This window comes from Falco rusticolus, chromosome 13 (genome assembly GCF_015220075.1).
Source record: "Falco rusticolus isolate bFalRus1 chromosome 13, bFalRus1.pri, whole genome shotgun sequence".
Lineage (NCBI taxonomy): Eukaryota > Metazoa > Chordata > Aves > Falconiformes > Falconidae > Falco > Falco rusticolus.
The window spans coordinates 24,585,258-24,605,845 of record NC_051199.1 but is presented as its reverse complement, the minus strand read 5'-3'; the positions used below and the strand labels follow the sequence as shown (position 1 = coordinate 24,605,845).

General features: G+C 48.2%; 1 protein-coding gene across 9 annotated transcripts in view; it reads right to left on the bottom strand.

Moving 5' to 3' along the window:
• Positions 1 to 20,588, bottom strand: part of TNIK (TRAF2 and NCK interacting kinase) — a 163,284-nt gene that overhangs the window by 64,767 nt on the left and 77,929 nt on the right. For all 9 annotated transcript variants that reach the window (XM_037406718.1, XM_037406725.1, XM_037406720.1 and 6 more), the window contains exons 3-4: positions 12,505 to 12,561; positions 7,590 to 7,715 (exon numbers count right to left, since the gene is read on the bottom strand). In XM_037406718.1, the coding sequence (XP_037262615.1) occupies positions 7,590 to 7,715; positions 12,505 to 12,561 (183 nt within the window). The remainder of the gene's footprint in view (positions 1 to 7,589; positions 7,716 to 12,504; positions 12,562 to 20,588) is intronic.

Here is a 20,588-nt window from a genome sequence, read left to right as displayed (position 1 = left end):
TCAGCAGAAGAAATAGGAAACCCTGAAATCTCAGACCCCACTGCTACGTACCCTACTTTACACTTAGAATCAGCGTTTAGTATCAACAGCAATACAAGCAAAATGCTACCTCTTGCATGCATGTTCAACTCTGAAAGCATGAAGGCAACAAGACAGATGTCTGAAGGCTTCCTGCAACCTTAGAAACCAGGTATACTTTGCAATTTTATTTATTTATTTTTTTTGGTACCAGAAGGTCTTTGGTTTTGATCCCCTTTTTGAGCAGGCACCCCTCCCTGAGGGGACACTCAGCACACAGCTCAGGCTGCGCAGGACACAGCTGCTGTTCTGCTGCTCAGGTTGGTTCAAATGAGACGGGGCACCACCGCTTGTATCACTTCCCAAGTTTCATAATAATAAATACAAAAGTACAATGATCTAACCCAGGCCCAAACTTCATCTTGTCATTGAGCAACTATGCAATAAACGTTATGAAAATAGCACGGGATGCGTGTCTGCCTCCCAGAGACATCACGGATACCCAGGGTGTGCAGGAGCCGTCAGGGTGCTCCAGAAAGCGAGCACAGCCCATGCATGCAACGAGTCTTCTCTGAGACCTGTGGAAGTGTTTCTTTCAGATGTGAAACCGTGCTTTCAATTAGATCAGCCTGCTACTGAAAGATGTTGCCTTACAACTTGTGCCTTGCCAGATTCTTCAACGTGCACATTTAAAGTTTCTTATCACATGAAGCTTACACGGCATTTGTTCTCCAAGCAGGTGACATCACTTCTTTAAAAGCATAGGCCAAGAGAAGAAGAGAAAGAAACTGCAAAAGGGTTACTCCTAACCAATTACTCAAATGCAGTGACTTTAAAAGACTATCATTCATAAGCCATCATAAACTCCAGACACAGCACTGTTATAAACCTTCAGGTTAAAAAAAACACTTGAGCAGACTATACCTTAGCCGGCTTTGACCATGCTCCTATCTTTAGTTTTGATATGAGATTTCTCTTCCTCAACTAACTAAATTCTTTGTATATCCCTGTTACATCAGGAAACTGGCTTCAAGAAGTCACTGGCGTGACTAGCGAAAGTCTGCCCCGTGCAAAGGCAAGGAGTGCTGCTGCAGCGCTTGCAGCAATCCCATCCCAGCAGGAGACCAGCAATCCAGCTGGGTCACTGGGACACAGCCCAAGTCATGGGTTAGTCATTGCTCATCAAATGGGGAATAATGGAACAAGTGGTTTCAAAGTTGCTTTTCCTCCTTTTTTCCCTTTGAACGATTGACACATTGGGGAATATCAGTGTCTGCACATGTTTCTGATTAAATGACTGTTTGGGATACCACAGCAGCAGGCTGAGAAAGGAAAACCCTGGATAGCTGAGCCAGCTACACTTTCCAACCCAAAAGGCTGCCCTCCCTAGTCCCCTTCCCTGGAAATTCATCTGCAGGCTCCCACTAGGGTCTGGAGCAGGAGGATGAGGAAGAGCGTGCTTTGCTATGTACGGCAATCACAATGCTTAAAAGAAGATGGAAGACGTCCCATTAACAGTACACAGCGCATCCGTTGATGTGCCGGATTATCTTTATGGAGCTGGAAGTTCACTCAGTCCTCTACCTGGCCCTTGACTTCCACAGAGCAAAGACTAATTTTGCATGAGGAGGTGACTAATACAGCCACCTGCTGATGTATCCCAAACCTGTAACTGTGAAATACCCTGGAGATTCAAGAAAAAAAACAAACCAACCAAACCACAGAGAGGGGAAGAGGAACTCCCGGGGGAGCGTTTCCAACCTGGCTTTTTACTTCCCGAAAGCCCTGCCACGAGCCCTCCAAGAAAATGAGCCGCAAAAAGATGACAAAGTTGCCTGAGTATCCCCGTCCGCCATGGAGAGCTGATGGATACCTGACGTGAAAAATCACCGTTTCCAGAAGTTTTGGATGGAACGGGAGAAAAGCTGCCTGCTGTGGCATTGAGCAGCGCTGTGATCCCCTCACGCTTTTACAGTTTCCTTTGCCCCTCAGACAGAGGGATGCGACAGAATTCCCAACTACAGCTTGTGCAATGCAGCCTCCGAAGCGAGGAAACACAGATGATGGCGGAGTCCCCCCGAGGGGCCAGGAGAGACCTCACCCACAGCACGGTGTCCCCTGCCGGGTGATGGGAGCCCAGGAGCGATCAATGCATGCTGCAGCAGGTACAGGAAGATGAGCAGGTCTCCTCAGAGGACCTGAGGTCTTGTTCAGCCAGCCAAGGGATGGATGGCTATGGGACGTGAATGTATACTGTCAACAGTACGGATCGGTAAGCACCCCAGAGGCAGAAGAACAAGGTAGACGCTGGCACAGTATCAACCTATCGACACCCTGTGGGTATATTTAGCCTGGAAACCAACCAACAGCCTTCCAGGAGAAAAGAAAAGGAAACAAAATTTCCAACTGATTTTAGGGCAGAGCTTAGTATACTCAGGAAAGGCTCCAAATGGCACTTAGACTGAGATCCCTGCTTACCAGCCCCATGCCTCCAGACAAGCGCTTCGCCCTGCACACACTTGCATCATCAACAATCTTGTTAAAGGACGAAGTCATGATGTGGTAATACCATAAACTTGAAATACAGATTGACTTTTTATTAAGCATAATTAAAATTATCATCAAGATGGGCTAAAGGTAAGATCATATTCTGAAATTCAATTTGCAAGCCCATTTATTGACGAAGTATTTTAAAATACAGTTCACTTGGCATTTACTTAGCTCTCATGCCAGAGTGACAGGAAACTTCATAAGCAAGGCAAATTCAAAAGCAGCAGCTGCTTTTGTGCTGCTGTCTCAAGATTTATTTTTTTTTTTTCTTAAAAGAGCCTTCGCAGCTTTCAAATCCACCATCACTTTCCCCAGTTTGGGAACGGCCAGTAAGACCTCTGCTCCCACCACTGCTGTCTATTACCTGGAAGAGCTCAAACCTGAGCATCTCCAGCACAGAAACCCCAACCCAGCCGACTGTGACCCACTCCAGCTTGTCCAGAGGAACTCCCCAACTCTGTGAGCCAAATCCTTCTGTTCGGTTTCGATTGCTTGTGTCGGTGCTACAGCGGGAGCAGGCTGCGATGCTGCACAGCACAGCTGGGTGGGAGCAGCGGGGCCAGCGCTGCTCTGCTCTCCCCTCTCCAGCTGCAGCATCAAACTGCTCTCACCCACGTTCATCAATAACCAACACGTCTTATCAATAACCGACATGCCTTATCAATAACCAATGTGCCTGGCCATGCCCTGCCCGCACCTCCCTGCGCTTCGAGGGCAGTCAAGCAATTCGTGCCCCTTGGGGAGCCGGCGGGCAGGTGCCACCACGGGTCCTGAGCAGACTGAAAGCTTTGGGCTCAGGGATGGCAGCGAAAGGAGCTGGGCTCACAGTCTTGCAGTGTTTACCACACTGACAGCGCTTTGAAGAGGAGTGAGAATGAAATGGTGTTGGCTTACTCAGCAAGACAGCAGCAGAAAGCCTGTCTGCTAACCCTGGGCTCTCGGTCGGGGGCTGGAGCAGCAGCCGCGCTCCTCCCCGGCACTTACCTGGGACTGCAGGGCTTGGAGCGACTACAGAGAATTACAGCTCAGCCAAAACCTGTCCCCCTCAGTGATTTAATTCCTGCGATGCAAAGTTATCAGCAACTGCCCCAAAATATTCTTCAGTGCCTAAAGCAGACTAGCAGCAATCCTGCTCCAAGCTGCACAGGCGTAACCCAGTGCTTCGATGGCTTGTGCTCCATTTTCAACGGAGCCTTGCTGCCCCCAGTTTCATTCTCCAGATCCCCAGTGTGACTCTGTTCAAACCACCCTGCCATGATTCAATGGGTCCCTACAGCTCAACATGGTGAAAAAGCACACTGCAACTACGCGGTGACAGCGCTGAGCATTGCACAGCTGCAGCAGTACCATCCTGACTTAGCTGTCGGTTCTGAACACCCAAATTCCTTCTCCCTCCGTATCACCCCGGATTACCCACTGCAGGGGACGCACCGGAGGCAACCCCACCGTGCTCACCGTGAGCAAGTATTTGGCAATCTGCCTATTAGCAATTTCCCCCCTCTTCATGACAGATGCGGCTGCGGGTGCAGGCAGGGTTGCCATGGCAGCCATCCATCGGCAGCCAGCGCCAGCGGCCCCTGGGGACCGCACCGGGCGGGCTCTGCCCTGGGTGGGCTCTGCCCTGGGCTGCTGCCAGCCGCCACGCAGCCCCCACGCTCCGCACAGCCCCCACCGCCCATGCACGGCAGCGATTCTCCCTTTGTGGTTTCAATGCACCGTGGATGGCAAGGGCAGATGGCAAACATGGAGCTGAGTGGCACCACTATCACCCTGCAGATGTATACAGTGTGTTAACGTATGGGAATGAAGCAGAGAGACTGCAGCTTCCAGCAGCCATGGGGGTGGGTGATGTGCTGGGGAGGGGGTCCTCTGGGATGGGGTCACCTCCCCATCAAGTTCATGCTTCCTAATGAATGCCCCAGCTCCCACTGCCAAAACCACACCCAAATTATCTCAAACGAGCTCCCCTGGGCTATGTGCAGCCTGGTAATCCATACCTTAGATCTGAGATAAGCAACGGAAATTTAATGCATGTAACTCCAAGAAGCAGCAGTTAACTGATTACTGGGTCCTCACCGTCCCCGGTGCGGTTTCTGCAGCCCACCCTCTCTTTGCCCCCTTGCACCGCAGGCTCCCCCGGGGATGACCCCTTTGTCTCTGCTAGAGACAGGCACAATCCTTCCCAAAGGTCCACAGCAGCCCCAGAAAGCAACACTTTCTCCAACACAGGAATAAGCCTACCTCCTGTTTTTTTACTTTTCCAAATGTTCCACAAAAGGTTGTCCCTACGACTTTTACTTCCTTTTTTCCCTAATGTATCAGATTTGTGATGCACATCTCCATTGCCACCTGCTAAAATATCCTCCATGCAGCTCTTTAATTTCAGGAAAACTCAATTGTTTAGCAAGCTCATCTTTCAGGGCGAGTGGCTGCTGTTGAATGGAGAAGCAGCACCAACAGACCCGCTCATCACGGCAGCAGGAGCGATGACAATACTTCATGTCAGAAGCCCGCCGTGCTTCCAGAGATTTTAATCTCTACTGAAAGAGTTCCCTGTTTTTTATTTCCGTATCAGCCTCCTGAATGTCGATAAAAAGAATTACTTGGGCATTATCAGAAACCATTTTATTTCAACAAAGGGCCAATGAAAAATAAACAAGCCTTTATCTGTGCGGCAAGACTGATAGAGTTCGCACAAGTCCTAATTCAATCAGATCCTGAAACAACAGCTATTTAACACAGCGACACCAGCACACCTCTCCCCCACGGCCGGGGAGCTTTCCCGTGAATAGTGAATACCTCGGCCAGCCCCAGCGCTGGGCACTGACTTAGAAAAACCTCACACGATTTTGCACAAATTTTTTTCACTAGCCCATGAGAAAGGCCCCGAAGTTGAGCAGAGAGGTAGTGGTCTGGAAGAGAATTTAGATTACCTAGTCTGCACGTCCCAGGGAACAAGACAAGCAGCACAGCTGGGTGATGAACACCCTCTCCCTTACACGGCTGGGTGACCCACTGGGGAAAACCCAGCTTCTCCTCCTGACTTGGGCACCTGAAGGTGATACAGCAGGTGCATCCTCCTCTGCTGCTTCACAGTGATGGAGATCAATGAAGGAGCCTCTCTTAATCCAAGGAGTTTTCTACTGAGCTTTTATTTTTGGAAATCTGGGCTGCTTTAGCTGGGAAGATCATTTATAACCCATTATTCCATTAAAACTTGTATATGCCAAGAGCTCTTTGCACTGGAGCTGGAGGAAAGAAAAAAAATCACCCCAAAACGCTCTTCCCTGGCCAGCCCATGCTAACCCCAGACCCAAGCAGCACAAAGGCACTGAGCAGAGCCCAGCTCTGGGGAGGGCCTTCTTCATGCTGAGGGCTTTGGCACACAGTTGGTGGGTTTTTTCCCCCTCCCAGGCATTCCAGCAGCACAAGGGGAAATATTGTGGGCTGGTTTTCTATTTTACTTATTTTTTTTCATAAACAGATTATAAACCCACTGAAGCCAAATGGAATTTCACGGGATAAAAAGCCATTTCTCAGCTTGACAGCTCTCTCCTCACTGAATCCCAGGCCAGCTGCAAGGAACATGTTTTTTAAGAGTTCCCACCAAAACCAACCCCAACACCCGAGTAAGAAAATCCCCTGGAGTCCAAGCCCCCAAGTCTTCCCAGTACCTCCGTGTACCAGAAAGCCTCGGGTAACAAAGCGCTGCAGAAGCCGATCAGCTCTGTCTTTGTCCCAGGAGGAATATTCTCCAACTCCCCCGGGGTTCCTGCTGCCCCTGATGCTCTGGCACACAGATGCAGGGGCCAACAGCTGAAGCCACTGGACTTTTTGCTAAAATAAAGCCTAGATCACATGGAAACTACAGGAAAGAACCTGCTGCTGCTCTTCTTCAGCATCTCCATAGTCTCCCAGATGAACCATAAATACTCGTTACCACTGAACACTCCAGCAATCTCGTTCAGGCACAGAAAAACTTTGGAAACCACCCGCGGGTAAGTCAGAACTGGCTGGCTTTACAAGACTGAGGAAATAAATGCTATTTAGAATACAGGACAACATCCAGGCTGTTATATTTAAGATAACTCAAACGTAGCCTTCTCTTCAACACTGCCCTAATGAAAGCAGGGTCTGAAACGGCTGGTCCAACGCCCACGGGCTCTGCAGGCTGTGGCTCCACAGACTCAGATCAGCACAGTCAAGCTCAGAATACAGCACAGTAACTTTAATTAATTTTTCATCGCCCTTATGGCAGTGCCTGGCGCCCAAACCTGCGGTGCCTGCTGCCCTGCCCAGCCCCTGCGAGCATCAGCTGCCAGCGAGGAGGTGGGCTCTGATGCTCTGGCTGTCTCCAGAGATAGACGGTGGATTTCAACTCTGTCCTCCGTGGTCTGGGAATGCCAAATTAATAACTGAGAAGCCACTGACAAGGGAAGCAGTGGGAGGAGGCAGGCAATGATTTATGGGGAGGCAAAGCAGCTTGCAGCCCTTCAACAACATGAGGCATCTTCACTGAAATGGCTGAACAGCCACAAACCTTCCTGCCCTCCCTCCGCCGTCCCCCTCCCTCCTCTTTATTGGCCTGCACTGGCTCTGTGAAACATTAACCACGAGAAGCAGTGACGAGAGCTGGCAGGAATCACAGACACCCAGCACCCCCCCTCAGCCTCCATCTTCCCAGCAACACTCCTGGCTCCCTCCAACCGTGGGGTTTTTTGGGTGGGTTTTTTTTGGATGCATTTATTTTGACAGGACAGAATAGTTTTCAACTGAATATTGTAACGAAAATATTGTTAATGACAATTCAGAATAAAAATGGTTTTATTGTCAGTTTGCGAAGATTTTATGGCAAAATGGAGAAGCATTCTGCAGTGCAGAGTTTTTTCAAAGCCACGACTTCAAAAAAGATGAATGCAAAATAAGGCTTTCTGTGCAATATGGCTGGTGCTAAAAGGACAACATGGAGTAAGAGATGTGTGTCAGAACCCAGATATTTTAAAGGAAAGAAAGCAACCTACCCAGAGCTGATCGTCCATTCCTGGTGGGTTCTTTTTAATAAAAGCACCATAATATGTAGCAATATTTCGGTGGTGAGAATACTTCTTCAGCATGTTAATTTCTTGTTTGATCTCTTCCTCTTCATCCTGGGATGAGGTGAAAAGAAAAGAAAAACAAAACCAGAGGCACTAAAAGACTGAAATTCACAGGCTCTCAGTTCTCTTTGTACATGGGTGAACTTGCAAGCACCCCACTTCTGACTGACCTCTCCCAAATTTCCTTGCACCATTTTTCACAGCTGCTTTTACAGCAGAGCCCTGGGAGCCTGAAGTCTGGGCTAGGGGCTAATTGATTGCGCCTTGAGCAAAAAGCTGTGGAGAAAACCCATGCTTTGCCACCTTCCCTCTTGCATTCCTGAACCCTGAACTGGCCAGATCTTGAGGCAGTATGGAAATCAGGTTGTTTCAAAACGCTTCAGATCACGGTGTCTCCTCCAGAGCAGGATCCCAAAGGTGCTGGCCGAATTTAAGACAGGCAACAGGTCTCTCACATGTGTTAAGACCGACCATCCCTGTGTGCTGCTGCAAACCCTGCAGCACGAGTGGGAGCAGAGCGCGAGCCCTGGGAAGCCCCAGAGCAGCTGAGTATCTGCAGGGCTGAAGTACCCACCAGGAGGGGCTGGCCAAGCAAAGCAAGGTCTGGCCAGAACTGAGCCCTCGCACAGAGACACGCTCTCCATCCAGAGGTGCACCAGTGCCAGACTGACATCACAGCCAAATTACGTGTTTTCAGCAGTTTAAACATTCCTCCCTTTTTTTTAAACTAATCCCTTTCCGATTCATATCATAATTTACACCAGTCTCACGCTGCTCTGAAGCTCATCCATACCTGCATTACCCCAATAATGCACCAGCACGCACCCCTAGACCCATCAAAGGCCCAAGATGGTTTTCTAGAGACCATGGCACGGCAGAAGTGCATCCCAGCGTCCGACATGCCGCTCCTGCCCACCCTGGAAGCAGCACAAGACATTTGGGGACACCAGGTGTTACTGCTGGCATGGTGGCACCACGCAGGGAGCAGGCAGATGCTGACTGTCTGCAAACTCTCTGCCAGAGTAACTCAGCCCTGGTGACAAGCACCATCCCCGTGGGCTGTCGCGGCCCCTCTCCGTCCCGTCTGCAGAGCGGCAACAGCTGAAGCAGCCGAGGCAGGGGAACTGCGCCCATATCCGTTTTGATGTTCTACCTCTTTGCTTTCACAGCCATCAAACACGCCCTGGTTTTATTTTAAGCTGACCGAAATCCAGCCTGCTGTAATTCCACGGGCTGCAGAGCAGCAGTTAGCACCTTGATGTCAATAAGTTTTATTATAAAAGGACTAGAAGGGCTGTTACCTCTTTATTCTTCTTTATTACCCTCGTCGCCCTCACCTGCTTCATCCTGACTTTAGTTTTACAAATGGGCAAAGGCCGAGACCCCCTGGCGAACAGCGAAGCTGCAGGGGCAGCTCTGCTTGAAGAGCAATGCTCCCTGCCCAGGTGTCACGCAACACGGACGGGAACATGGCTTTCTTCCCAAGGTACCACGGAACGGGAGTTAATGACTATGGTCTTCCTGAGAGAGAATTCAGGGAGGAACAGTGAAGATGAGGACAGGAGGAACACATGAAAGTAGGTAGGAGGACCTTGTAGAAATAACCTCCAATTTTATCTTTGGTAAGAACATGGAGAGCGTAAGTGCCAAAGAGGATGAGGAACGGGCCCAAACATTACAATGAAAACCTGGGGACTCTACTGGAAGACCTTTATCGCCTCTTTCCTTCAAGCAATCAACACAACTTTGCTTGTTTTCATTTGCCCAGGAAACAAGGGAATAAACACAGTTTATCAAGCCCCAGAGGGTTTGGTTTTTTTTTTTTTCACTGAAGCCCTTTGCAACAAAAAAAAGCAGCTGGATGCTCAACAGTGCTAGGAGCAAGGAGGAGTGCTCAGTGCAAAACCCCACCAGCTCCCCGAGTACCACTAGCCAGCTCCTCAGTCGTCCCCCACCTCACGCCTGGCTCTGCAGGAAAAATGGAGATAAGCCACAGGGACACGTGGTCTAAGGTTTTATCTTGAGTCCCTCTTTATAAGCTGAAGTACTCAAAATGGCCAGGGGAAACCCCAGAGCATCTGAGCTGTGGATGGCACCCGAGGGCATCTCTGCATGGCCAGGCTCCGGGGTCTCCAGCCCAGCCTCCTGCTCCAAGCAGGACCCCTGCCAGCGATCACCACCAGCAAATGCAGCGAGGGAGGGGAGATAAAGGCACTAGCACAGCAAGTTGTTGCAACTCCTCCAGCCCCCAAACTGACAAAGCCCACAGACCAGGTTTTGCTGCTGTGCTTTGCCTCTGTCAATCAATTCTGTTACATCCATCGCTGGAAGCAGGTCATGCAGCATATAGCAGGACCAGTCCCTGGAAAATGATTCCATATTCTCAATTCAGAGATAGTGGCTGCCCAAACTGATCAAGTGCTGTAATTTGAGGGCCTCTACGCTGCAATCTTCCCTAAAAGATAATTAGCAAGAGCATAGATGAGTTCAAGCATCATCATCAGGAGCCTTTGTGGGTTTAGTGCAAGGCACATGGCTGGGATGAGACACTGGCTGGGAGCTCACTGAAAACACTGGGACTTTACACTCAAAAGTCTTCCTCCATGAAACTGCAGATGGCTTTGTTTGGGATGACCACATTAGTTCTGTCCTCTGTATGCTTCTGAAAGACAAGCTGTCATCAGGGACATCCTGGAAAAACAGGTGGGATGGAGTATCTGGACAAAACAAATCAGGGGCAGAGCTGAAATCAGTGTGTCTCAGGAGGTGGTGAAGGGCTGGAGTGGACACCACAGCCTGGACTGGGTGCCAAACGTGGCTGTAGGCACGATTCAGGGACCAGCTTTAGAAATGACTCCAGAAGTGATTCCTGGGACCATTCCTGCAGTGGTTGGAGGACACAGCTCTAGATCTGACTTCAGCATTGACAGCTGTGGGGCACAGTCCGTCCCCTACCATGTCACAGCTCTGCTCTGTCTTCGCTGTGGTCATCGCCCGCCCTGCCCAAGCCTCGTCCTGCTCTCTCAGCAGCTTTCTGTTGGTGGCTATGGGCCGGTGGCATCCCTTCAGAGGACAAGGAGGTCTCACCCCTGCACCTCACCTGATCCTGCTACCACCTGCTAGCTAGTTACTTCTCCACTCACACAACACCGGGGTCACTCAAGCTGAGAAGCCACCACATGAGGTATTCAATGGGGTAGAAGAGAAGTTCGGTTAGGTTTGTTCTGGGTTGGGTTTTTTTTGGTTTTGTTTTTTTTTTTGTTTTTTTTTTTTTTTTTACGAGGACTGACTTTAAAAGTTTTCGCACTATGTATTAAAAGAAAAACTACTGACATGTTTTAATACACCTAAAAGCAGCTTAAGAGGAAAATAATTAAATATCCCAACAACACACCCCATGCCAAATACCTGATTTACTACCTTGCACGTTCAGAGATGTGAGACCCTGCTTTGGAAAGGAAAGTTTTAGATCAGGGAGATCTACTTAAAAGACGTGGCTGAAAATATTGGTTATATGGTGGGATCAGACTTGGGGTACTTTTCTCCAACATCTTTGCTCGGAAGGGATGGTATTTTAAAACCACCGAAGTAAGTATGGACTCAAATTTAAGCCCCTGTTTGGCCTCAAAGTAATATTCTGATTTCTCAGCTTAAATTTGTTGTAACCTCGGACTTCATCCCACGGGAACCTCACTGCTGTTTATGTCCTGGGGTTATGTTTGGTGGGTCTGCCCATTCCCTTAGAGCCTGCTTCCCATGAGAACTAGATAAATGGCACTTGTAGATATTGCAAGTAAACAGAAACAAATCTCATTCACATTTACAGACCTATTTCCACGCATCATTTCACCCGTTAGCACACACAAGCACCTGGATGAAGGTCCTGCAGATATTAACACCACACCACGGTATCTAAGGTATTTCAAGACATACTCCTGAGGCCAGCTGACTGCTTTCACAGCGAGCCAGTTCTGTATGTGCTGAGCTCCTGAAAGCTTAATTAAAAACATTAATTCAAAAAATAAGGTGGGTAGACTGGGATTGGGTCCTAAATTTTGAAATGTGTTATTCCAGTAAAAAATAAAAGACAAAACACATTCTTACTCCCAAACCTAGCATTGTTTATGTAGGCAGAAACTTCGGGAGGTACAACACTGCACTTAAAAAAAAATATAAAAAAGAATCATTCAAGAACAAGCACTTTCACGTCTTTCCTAAATGCATCTGTTTAGTTTTTTAGGGATCATAGCAATTCCACTGTTTTTTTTCTTTTATGGCCACTGGGAAATGGTGAAATTATTCCTTCCCTAAATCCTGTTATTCATTTAATAACTTGTAAATTCTTGGTTCTTAGTCTGATACAAGTTTCAAAAGAGCCACATTTCTGAGACCAAGTTGATCCATTTTTTCCTCTTTATCAGTAGGATGCACAGGGGGAATTTAACTTGCCTAGTAAAAGTTATTCATAACAATACTGGCACATAGTTTTGGTGAACAAAAGCAAAACATGGATGTGGAGAAACTGAAATGTCTTATGAATACCCAATCCTGTTAGGATTTCTGTCAGATTTTATTAACACATTCAAAAGGTCCACTGCTGGAACTGGGTGCTGCTTTGTTTCAGCATAAAATTATTTAATCTCCAAAACTCTTCCAGATTTATTTTTCTCTCTCACATTTATTAAAACCAAAACCTCTTAATGGCACATATTACATTAAGGCAAAGGGATTCGCTTCCCAGGAACGTAAGCCTTCCACCAACCCCCACACGTTATCACACCCTGTTCCCCTTCCCCTCTTGTCTATAATTTAAGGATGCAGGAGGAGGAGGATACATTACCCCGGTGACGTCCATAACCTTAATAGCAGCAAGCTGGCCTGTTTTAACATGACGACCCTGCAAAAGAAAAAGGAGAAGTTTGTTTGTTTTGCTTGGTGGCAATGTTTTCCTTGCAGTGAACAATATCCTTAAACAATCTCATCATCCTGGCAGCATCCACACATTTCTTTATTTTTTTTTGCTTTTTCAAGAGCATCTTCACAGCAGCCATGATGGGAAAGCAATTCCCTCCCCTTCCTCCTGCCATTACAATTAATTAGTAAAGGGCCTTCAGTGCTGTATTTTCCTGGCAAACAAGTGCTGCAAATAGCCTTTAATGCTCAGCCATGCAAAAAAAAAAAAAAAAAAAAAATCCCAAACAGCTTGGGGCCTCTCTTTAGCACAGAGCATGACTCGGCTGGAAATGGTCTGCTGGTGATGATGGAAATGTGCTGGTTGGGCACTGCCTTCGGTCCCCTGGGTCCCAGCCCCGGCTCTCACAGACCTGGGGACACTCCAGGGACTCGCAGCCTGCAGGGCACCACTATGCACACTGTCCACTCATTTATTTACTTTGCAAAAGCCTTGGTTAGCAGGTTAGAGAGGTTTTTAAAATCAGGTTTGCTGCTTGGCTGTGGAAGTAACCCCATCTTTGGTGCTGGCACAGGCTGGGAGCATGCATGCATGCATCCAGAGAAGATGCTTGAGAGCCAGCATGGGAACAGAAGCCCGTTGACACGTATGGCCTCCTCTGTTTTCAGCAACTGAAAAATTAGCAAATCACTGCAATGAACTGCTTGTTGCACACTGCTCGACAGCATTAATCCTAATGGAAAAATGCCTGGAAGCAATGGGGAAAACTATGAAGAGCCCAAACTGTTGATCAGGTCTTAAAACCGATATAAGTGCTACCAAGTAAGCCAAATCCCAGCCTTTCCTCCTCTCCCGAGAAATGGATCACCCAACATTGCATTAAAATTGCTCATATTCTCCCCCCTCCATTCGAGGGCACGTGCTCTGCTTACAAAGCGGGCAGAGTCAGCGGACAAGATGCTGCTTCTCCAGCAAAACCAGCAAACGCCAGTCCCGGCGTGACACACAGGGAACAGCAGCTCCTGCCCCGCAGCACTGATAATTAACACACCAAGGATAATGAGGAGCAGAGGCTGAGAGGGGTCAAACTGCAGCATGGCAGGAACAGGGAAAAATAGGAGCTTTTCCTAAATTGCAGGCTCCACCAGCCCCCCCCCCCCCCCCCCCCCATCAGCATGCTTGTTGATGAGCTGGGGTTTGTGCCTGGGTTTCCCAGCCCTCCCGCAGGCTGGACATGGTCCTTCACACCATCTTGCCTCCAGCAAGAACCCCAAATTAGCAGACACAGGGACCTCTCGCCAGCCCCTCGGGTTTCCAGGCACAGTGCTGGGGAGCAAACCCACGCACCAGCTGCAGAGCACGGCGGCATCATCCTCTCCAAATTTATGACTTCACCAGGAAGCCAATTCACCCACCAGGGCTCCTCACTCATTTATTAACACAATTTATATGTCCTGAGCAACCGAATGTTCTAACAGTGGATAAAGAGCTTTATTTTAAAGCGTGCAACATAAAAAATAATAAAGCGCAGGCAGCCCAGCAGCACTGGGCTGCGGCTGAAGCATCCCCTGGATGCGGCCATTGGGAAGGAGAGGCAAATTGCTAGACACCATCTATTTAGACAGCATGATGTGCAAAAACAAATCCTCCTCTTCCTAAATTCATCCTTGTTTGCGTGGCCAGGAAGCCCCCACGCGTACCAACTCTCTAATTAAAGCCAACAGAGCACCAGGAAGGGATACACCCGGGCACAGCCACAGCACACTGCATCTTCCATGAGACGGAGCAGGAAGATGGGAAGCAAGTTGGGACATTTCAAGCCATGTATTTGCTAGTTATACCCACCTTCATCTCACACATCACCACCTCCTTTTGTATTTTAACCAATGCCCCGGCCTTGCTGTGGTGGAGCGCTGCTGCCTACCTCTGCTGTCGGCTAAGGGGGAAAGGAGCCCCACGTGCCCAAACCATCCTTCTCCCAGGGATCTGCCACTGCCTCCTTCACCTCCCAAATATTTACAGATGAAGGTAAGAACAAGAATATTGTGTAAGCATTTACCAAAACAAAATAAAGCACTTTGAAACTTATGTTAATGTAAGCCACGAGGGACACCTAGTCATGCAAAAATCAGGCGAAGTAGAACCAGTAAGTATTTAGCCTGGATCTTATAACAAAGATTTCTTTTTCGTACAGCTTGTTCACAGCAATGGATTGTTGAACTTCATCCTGGCAGATTTCCACTTGCATCCAGGGAAACCAGGCATGTTCTCACCAGTTAACTGTCCCCTTTAATTCAACATACCTAGTTCCCAGCACTGATGAAATAATCATATATGGTTTTAGGAAAACCAGTTGATTTTCACCCTACTGGCAGGCATTCTTTTGTTTGCAATACAGGTACAGACAGGTTGGAGAAAGATGCTGAGAACTGGAAGTGATAGATGCAATATGGGGAAAAAAATTAGCATCCCACCTGTATACATTGGAAGATGTCACAGCTGGCAGCAATAAACCCTTTCCACAGCCACGAACCACCTCCTGCAGGTTGGCCATACAGAAACAAGAGCCCATGCCCACAGGTGGGGAGCAAGACCAGGAGCACCTGTGCCCCTGCAGTCCCTCCAAAATATCCAGCTGGACCAGGCAGTGGAGCTATTTCTGCCAAAGCCAATTGTTAATTAACGAGTGGGAAGCACTACACTGTCCAGTGTAAATACTGTGCTACTGGAAGGAAGCTGCAAATGGGAACTGGGTGAGCAAGACCAAGAAAAGCACTAGAAAGCCCCCGTCGCAATGCTTTTGCCTCCTGCATGTCCTCCAGCCATTAAAACATGTTGGCTTTTTCCTTTAAATCATTGCCACAGCAGGGACCTCCACAAGAAAACCACACAACAACTGAGCCCAGCTCCTGCTTCTGGGGTCTTCCCTGCTCCCCCAACAGCAAACATGTGGGTTAAAACAGGTGAGAGTGCAGGTGCCTGCACTGAAGTTCAATGGACATTCTCTGATTTTTCAAAATTCCTCCTTTTGGGTGCCCCTGTGCTTGGGAGCTCGGCCGGGGGATGCTGGAGAGGGTGCAGCAGCCCAGAGGTGAAGTCTCCAGGAGGACTGGGATCCTTCCAGGGTAAGGCAGTCACTTCTGAGCCTTCAGACCACACCACCATCACCGTTTTTGGTGACAGGAGTGAAGGAAGGCGGGAGGACAGCAGCAATTGCTGCAGCCACCCTTGCTCTCTGTGCCCTCCCGGCCTCCTGCCTGCCCTCAGTCACCTGCCTGCCTGCAGAAACGGAGCTGAGCTGCTCTTTAGTGATCAGTGACATTGCGTCTTCTTGCTGTCTTTGTCTCCTGGCATTGTTCAGGATTTTTCCACTTGTGGGTGGCGTGTGAGCTGCTTCCAGCTTCTTGTACATAACAACGAGAGATGCAAGAGGACAGGCGTCCTCCCAAAGCCCAAGCCGCCATGGCATCCCATCACCAGCCCCATCCTACCGCAAGGCTCAAACTCCTGTGTGGCGTCACCTTTGCTTTGGATGTCAGCATGGGTTGACTCACCTCTCCCTCCCCACTCACACAGGGTGGTGACTGAACCCCCAGAAGTTCAAGGAGAGGAAGAGCAAACCGCCAGGAGGCACTTTCATCCCCCCATGTCGGCTGGTCACAAAGTAAGCACCGCTTGAAGGACCGCTGTCAGCTTCACCTGAGGTACGGCTCCTGGATGTCTCAAATACACAAATATCCTCCAGCATCTCTCTGCTCCTTTCCCTGAAGCAGGTTTTGCGTCTGGCTACGCGACGTGCTGGCTGAACTGCTCGATCTGCTTTCATCTTCATGAATTTGGCACCGTTACAGACACCGTGATGGCTGCGATGGTGTAAAACAAATAGGAGGAAATCAGAGCTACTAAAGCATTTTTCCTCTCCAGATTTGCTGTCAAGGTTCACTTGGGTATAAACCCACATTTCAGCCCCAAGATTATTCAAGCGTGAACTTCAAAGCTGCCACAGTTTTTAATTAAACATCCATCTGAGCATAAATTCATGCTCCTAATTACTCTCAAAATGTTATATCAACTATCGCTAACTTGATAATGTCAAGTATTAAGACTAATTTCTGCAAATGAAGCAGGCACCACAAGTTTTTTCTTGAAAGGTTGTGGTCCTCACACTCCATAACGCATAACGGAACTGCACACGATGGGAAGGAACATCAGCAAATGCTTTTAAACATCAGCTGATGCATTTGGGCATTATATTTACTAAATAAATAAACTCTAGCCTCAATATCAGCCTTCGTACACAAAACCTGCATACCCTGCCCAAAATTCAAGTCCCCATTTTAGGGACAGAAACAAGATGATTGATTGTTGCTTTTTAGAATTCTGCTTGCACAAGCACGCACATCGCCTTCAAGCAAAGCCTGTGATTTCTGTACCCAGCAATGTATCTCACCGTATTTACTTAACTTCCACTGTCTGCTCCTGTTTATTCAACAAAATACATGACTTGCCACCTGCTGCAACCAGTGGGACACAACCAGAACTGTCACTTTCTGGAGAAAGGCAGAGCTTCCATTCCCTCCAGCCAGGCAGAGCATCGCCTCTTCAACCTGCCAGCCAGGGCACCCACGCCCCCACCCCCGGCCACGCAATCCCCAGAGCAGGCATTTAATGCAGTAACCCTGTTGCACATCTGATACTTGAAAGACAAAACACTTCGGATCCAGCCGTTTTGCAACGCCCTTAGTCATGTAACATGTAAATATTAGAACAAGCGGGATTAGGGTGCTCTTGCAAGGCACTGCAGAAATTTTGACACCAACAGCCTTACTGGGACCATCCCATCCCACCAGCCCTCCCTGCTGAGAAAGTATAACTGGAGGAACGTCCAGTTTCATGCAGAAATCTCAGGAAACTGAGACAAATAACAAAAAGTTTCATAAAAGTCCAAATATCACCACTTTGGCAGGATAGAAGCCTCCAAACTAATTTTCTTCCATTACATTTTTGTTGCAGCTAAAATACCGAGCTGATGCCAGCAACCCAACAACTGCCCTTTCTACTGGCCAAGTCCTGCCTCTAAACCATGCCATTAGATGGAACATCCTTGACACCACCAACTCCAGCACGCACATATTCTTCCTACAACAGGAGTGGCATGAACACCGAGATTTTGCCAGGTGAAAAATCATCAGTACATTTTTCTACATTAACACATCATTTTTGGTATGTGCTCGCTATGACAAACTCTTTGCCAAGCCCTACTTCTGCAGATGCACCATCAAGGTGTTCACTGATGAGTCTCGTCTGCTCCTGACCCCATTCTGCATCCAAGCCCTTCTGCAGCAGAGCTCTCCTGGGATGGGCTAGAACTTCACACAGGTCCCTGCTCCACGTCCTGCCAGTTCCTTGTTTTCCTGTAGTCCGAGGCAACTCGGGGACTCGGTCCAAGATTTTTAGCGTGAAGGCACTTAAGCACTAACACATTGAAAATTGCATCCAATTTTTCCTGGGAGAAGGAACTTTGCCTTCCAACAGGAGCTGTGCATCTAAACTGCCATCCTGCAGTAAATTAGACCATTTATAGCACCTGGTGTGATTTGTTCTCGGTTTTTACAGAGCATAGGCACGTTTATGTACTCTGTTTCCCACTGAAAACAAGTCTTCAGGGTGCCAACCCCCCCACCCCCAACTAGTTTAAGAGGCTAAAATACTTATTGATAGAAAACTAGGCTTATCCCAGTGTGAAAGTCCAGCAAACTCCAAAAGAAGCTGTTCTGTAAATGATTTACTCTAGCTTTGCACTTGGTTTACACATCTCTTCAAACTTATTTGAAATAAATCCATGTTTCTGAGAAGGTAATTAAAACATCAGATACTCTGAATACCAGGTCAGCATTAAGAAAAAGTGAGTCATATAACAGGATGGGAAAAATGTTTATTTTACCAGAGTAAAATATCTGCTTGATTAAAACAGAGCGATGGTGAGCCAGGCCTTATTGTTCCTGCCTGCACTTAACCCCAGCCAGTGGCAGGGGGATTTCAAGCCCCTGGGGACTCAGGACAACCCTGCAGAGTGGGGACCTGGTCCTCACCCTGGCCAGAGACTCAGCCCCATCTCACTGCCTTTCAGCCAAACACTGCAGCAAAATCTCTGCCCTTTGCAGGGGAGGTTGTGCTGCCCTTTTTGGGAGCAGCGTGTTTCCACCTCTACATCACTTACTGGGTTCTCAAACAGTTTGAGAGCTTCAGAGCAACCCCACTGCCCCAAGGCACTCAAAGACACGGCTGACTTGATGCTGTTCCTTTCCACTTGGGGCAAACCCCACCTGCTTATGGGGCTACCTGCAGCACCCTCTGCCACCCCCGGCTCCGACACGCTCTCTGCAAACAGCACCCTCCCATACACATGGCATGCCTGAAACTCCAACGCTTTGACACCAGAAATGAAACCCTATGAAAAAAGATAAAAAGGTGCATCCAATGCTCGACATCTCATTTGCTGGCCGAGTGATGGTTCCAGAGCTGCTCCTCTGTCCCCTGAGCTCTCCAGCAGAAAGCTGGTTGCTCAGTCAAGCATGGCTCTTCAGCTCTGGCCAACCTGCTGCCACCCCCTGCGCTGCTTTTGGAGAGCACAAGACCTTCACCGAGCAGGACAAGCACAAATGTCACAGACAGGTGATCCTCCCTTACACCTGTCATCTTTGCCAATATTTTAAAAAGTAAAATCGTGCAAAACATTCAAAAAACTCAAAGAGAAACAAAAATAAAGGGTTTGGATTTTCTTTTTTTAAATTGGTTCTTCTCAGCTGGGCATTGTTATTAATATTTCAGTTTAGATTCAACTACCAGAGCTTCCCCTTGGAAAGGCATAAATCCCCTCCCAGCAGACGTCTCTAATCGCACAGGGCCAAGCTAATGCTCTGTGTTGACCGAACAAAGCTGACCTTTGCACTGAAGTATTTCTAATCCTCTGTATCAATCCAAGCTCTGATCAGGGCTCTGCAGCTGAGAGCGCTGCAATTCCATTACTGCAGCTCCACAATAGGTCTGATGTTAAGTAAAGACAGCAGGATTATTAGATTAACATGCTAAATTGTTAAATTAGAATATTAATAATGTCCAGAAATAGCATGCACTATAGCATATAGGTTAGCAAGACTATAATCTTATATTTCCTTATACACAGGGGGAAACACATCCCTCACGCCGACGCTTGCACTCATGCTGTGCCCTCTGTCCCTCTTTTGTAGTTCAAAGGAGGCCGGGGACACCAGCCTTCCTCCAGATCAAGACGAACAGAGAGGTCTCCCTCTTCCGTGGATAAACACACTAGCATAAGAGGTCCTAGATCAGCCTCAGAGATCGCAGATCCTTCCAGAAGTTTCTCTAGATGTTGCTTGCACCCCTTCTAATTCCACCCAGGGAAAACCACTGGTTAGAAGGCACTTGCGCAACTCTGCGGCTCTGCCACCATGGAACACCAGCAAACTGGCAACGAGGGGCTGTGTATCTGCTTCACGCTAAGGACTATGCAGATTTTGTCCACAAGTGTTTGAAGCTGCAGGTTTTGAAGAGCTGCGCTCCATGGTCACAGGAAACCTTGTGGCAGGCCAGATTTCAAGACATTTCAGCATCTGGCAGGGGTTTCCCAGGACACAGGAACCAGCATTGCTCTCCTGAAGGGAGGTCAAAGCCTCAACGAGAGCAGGTCTAGGCTGGAAGATGAGTGGACCGAGCAAAACAGCATGGAGCAGACAGAGATCAACAACCAACAGCAAATACACCAAAGGTGGGTTTAAGGAACAGCTTATGGAAAGCTGAGGCACCAAAGGACTAGGGAGAGATGGTCCTGACAAAGAGCAATGTATTAAAAAAACAACCCCCCCCAAAAAAAAAAAAAAAGAAAAAAGACTAACAGGAAAACGTTTCCAGAGCTGGTTCCACACTGAAGGCAGCAGGACTCAAAGGAGCACGAGCGGGATGGAGGGATGCCACCAGTTGCTGCTGGACCC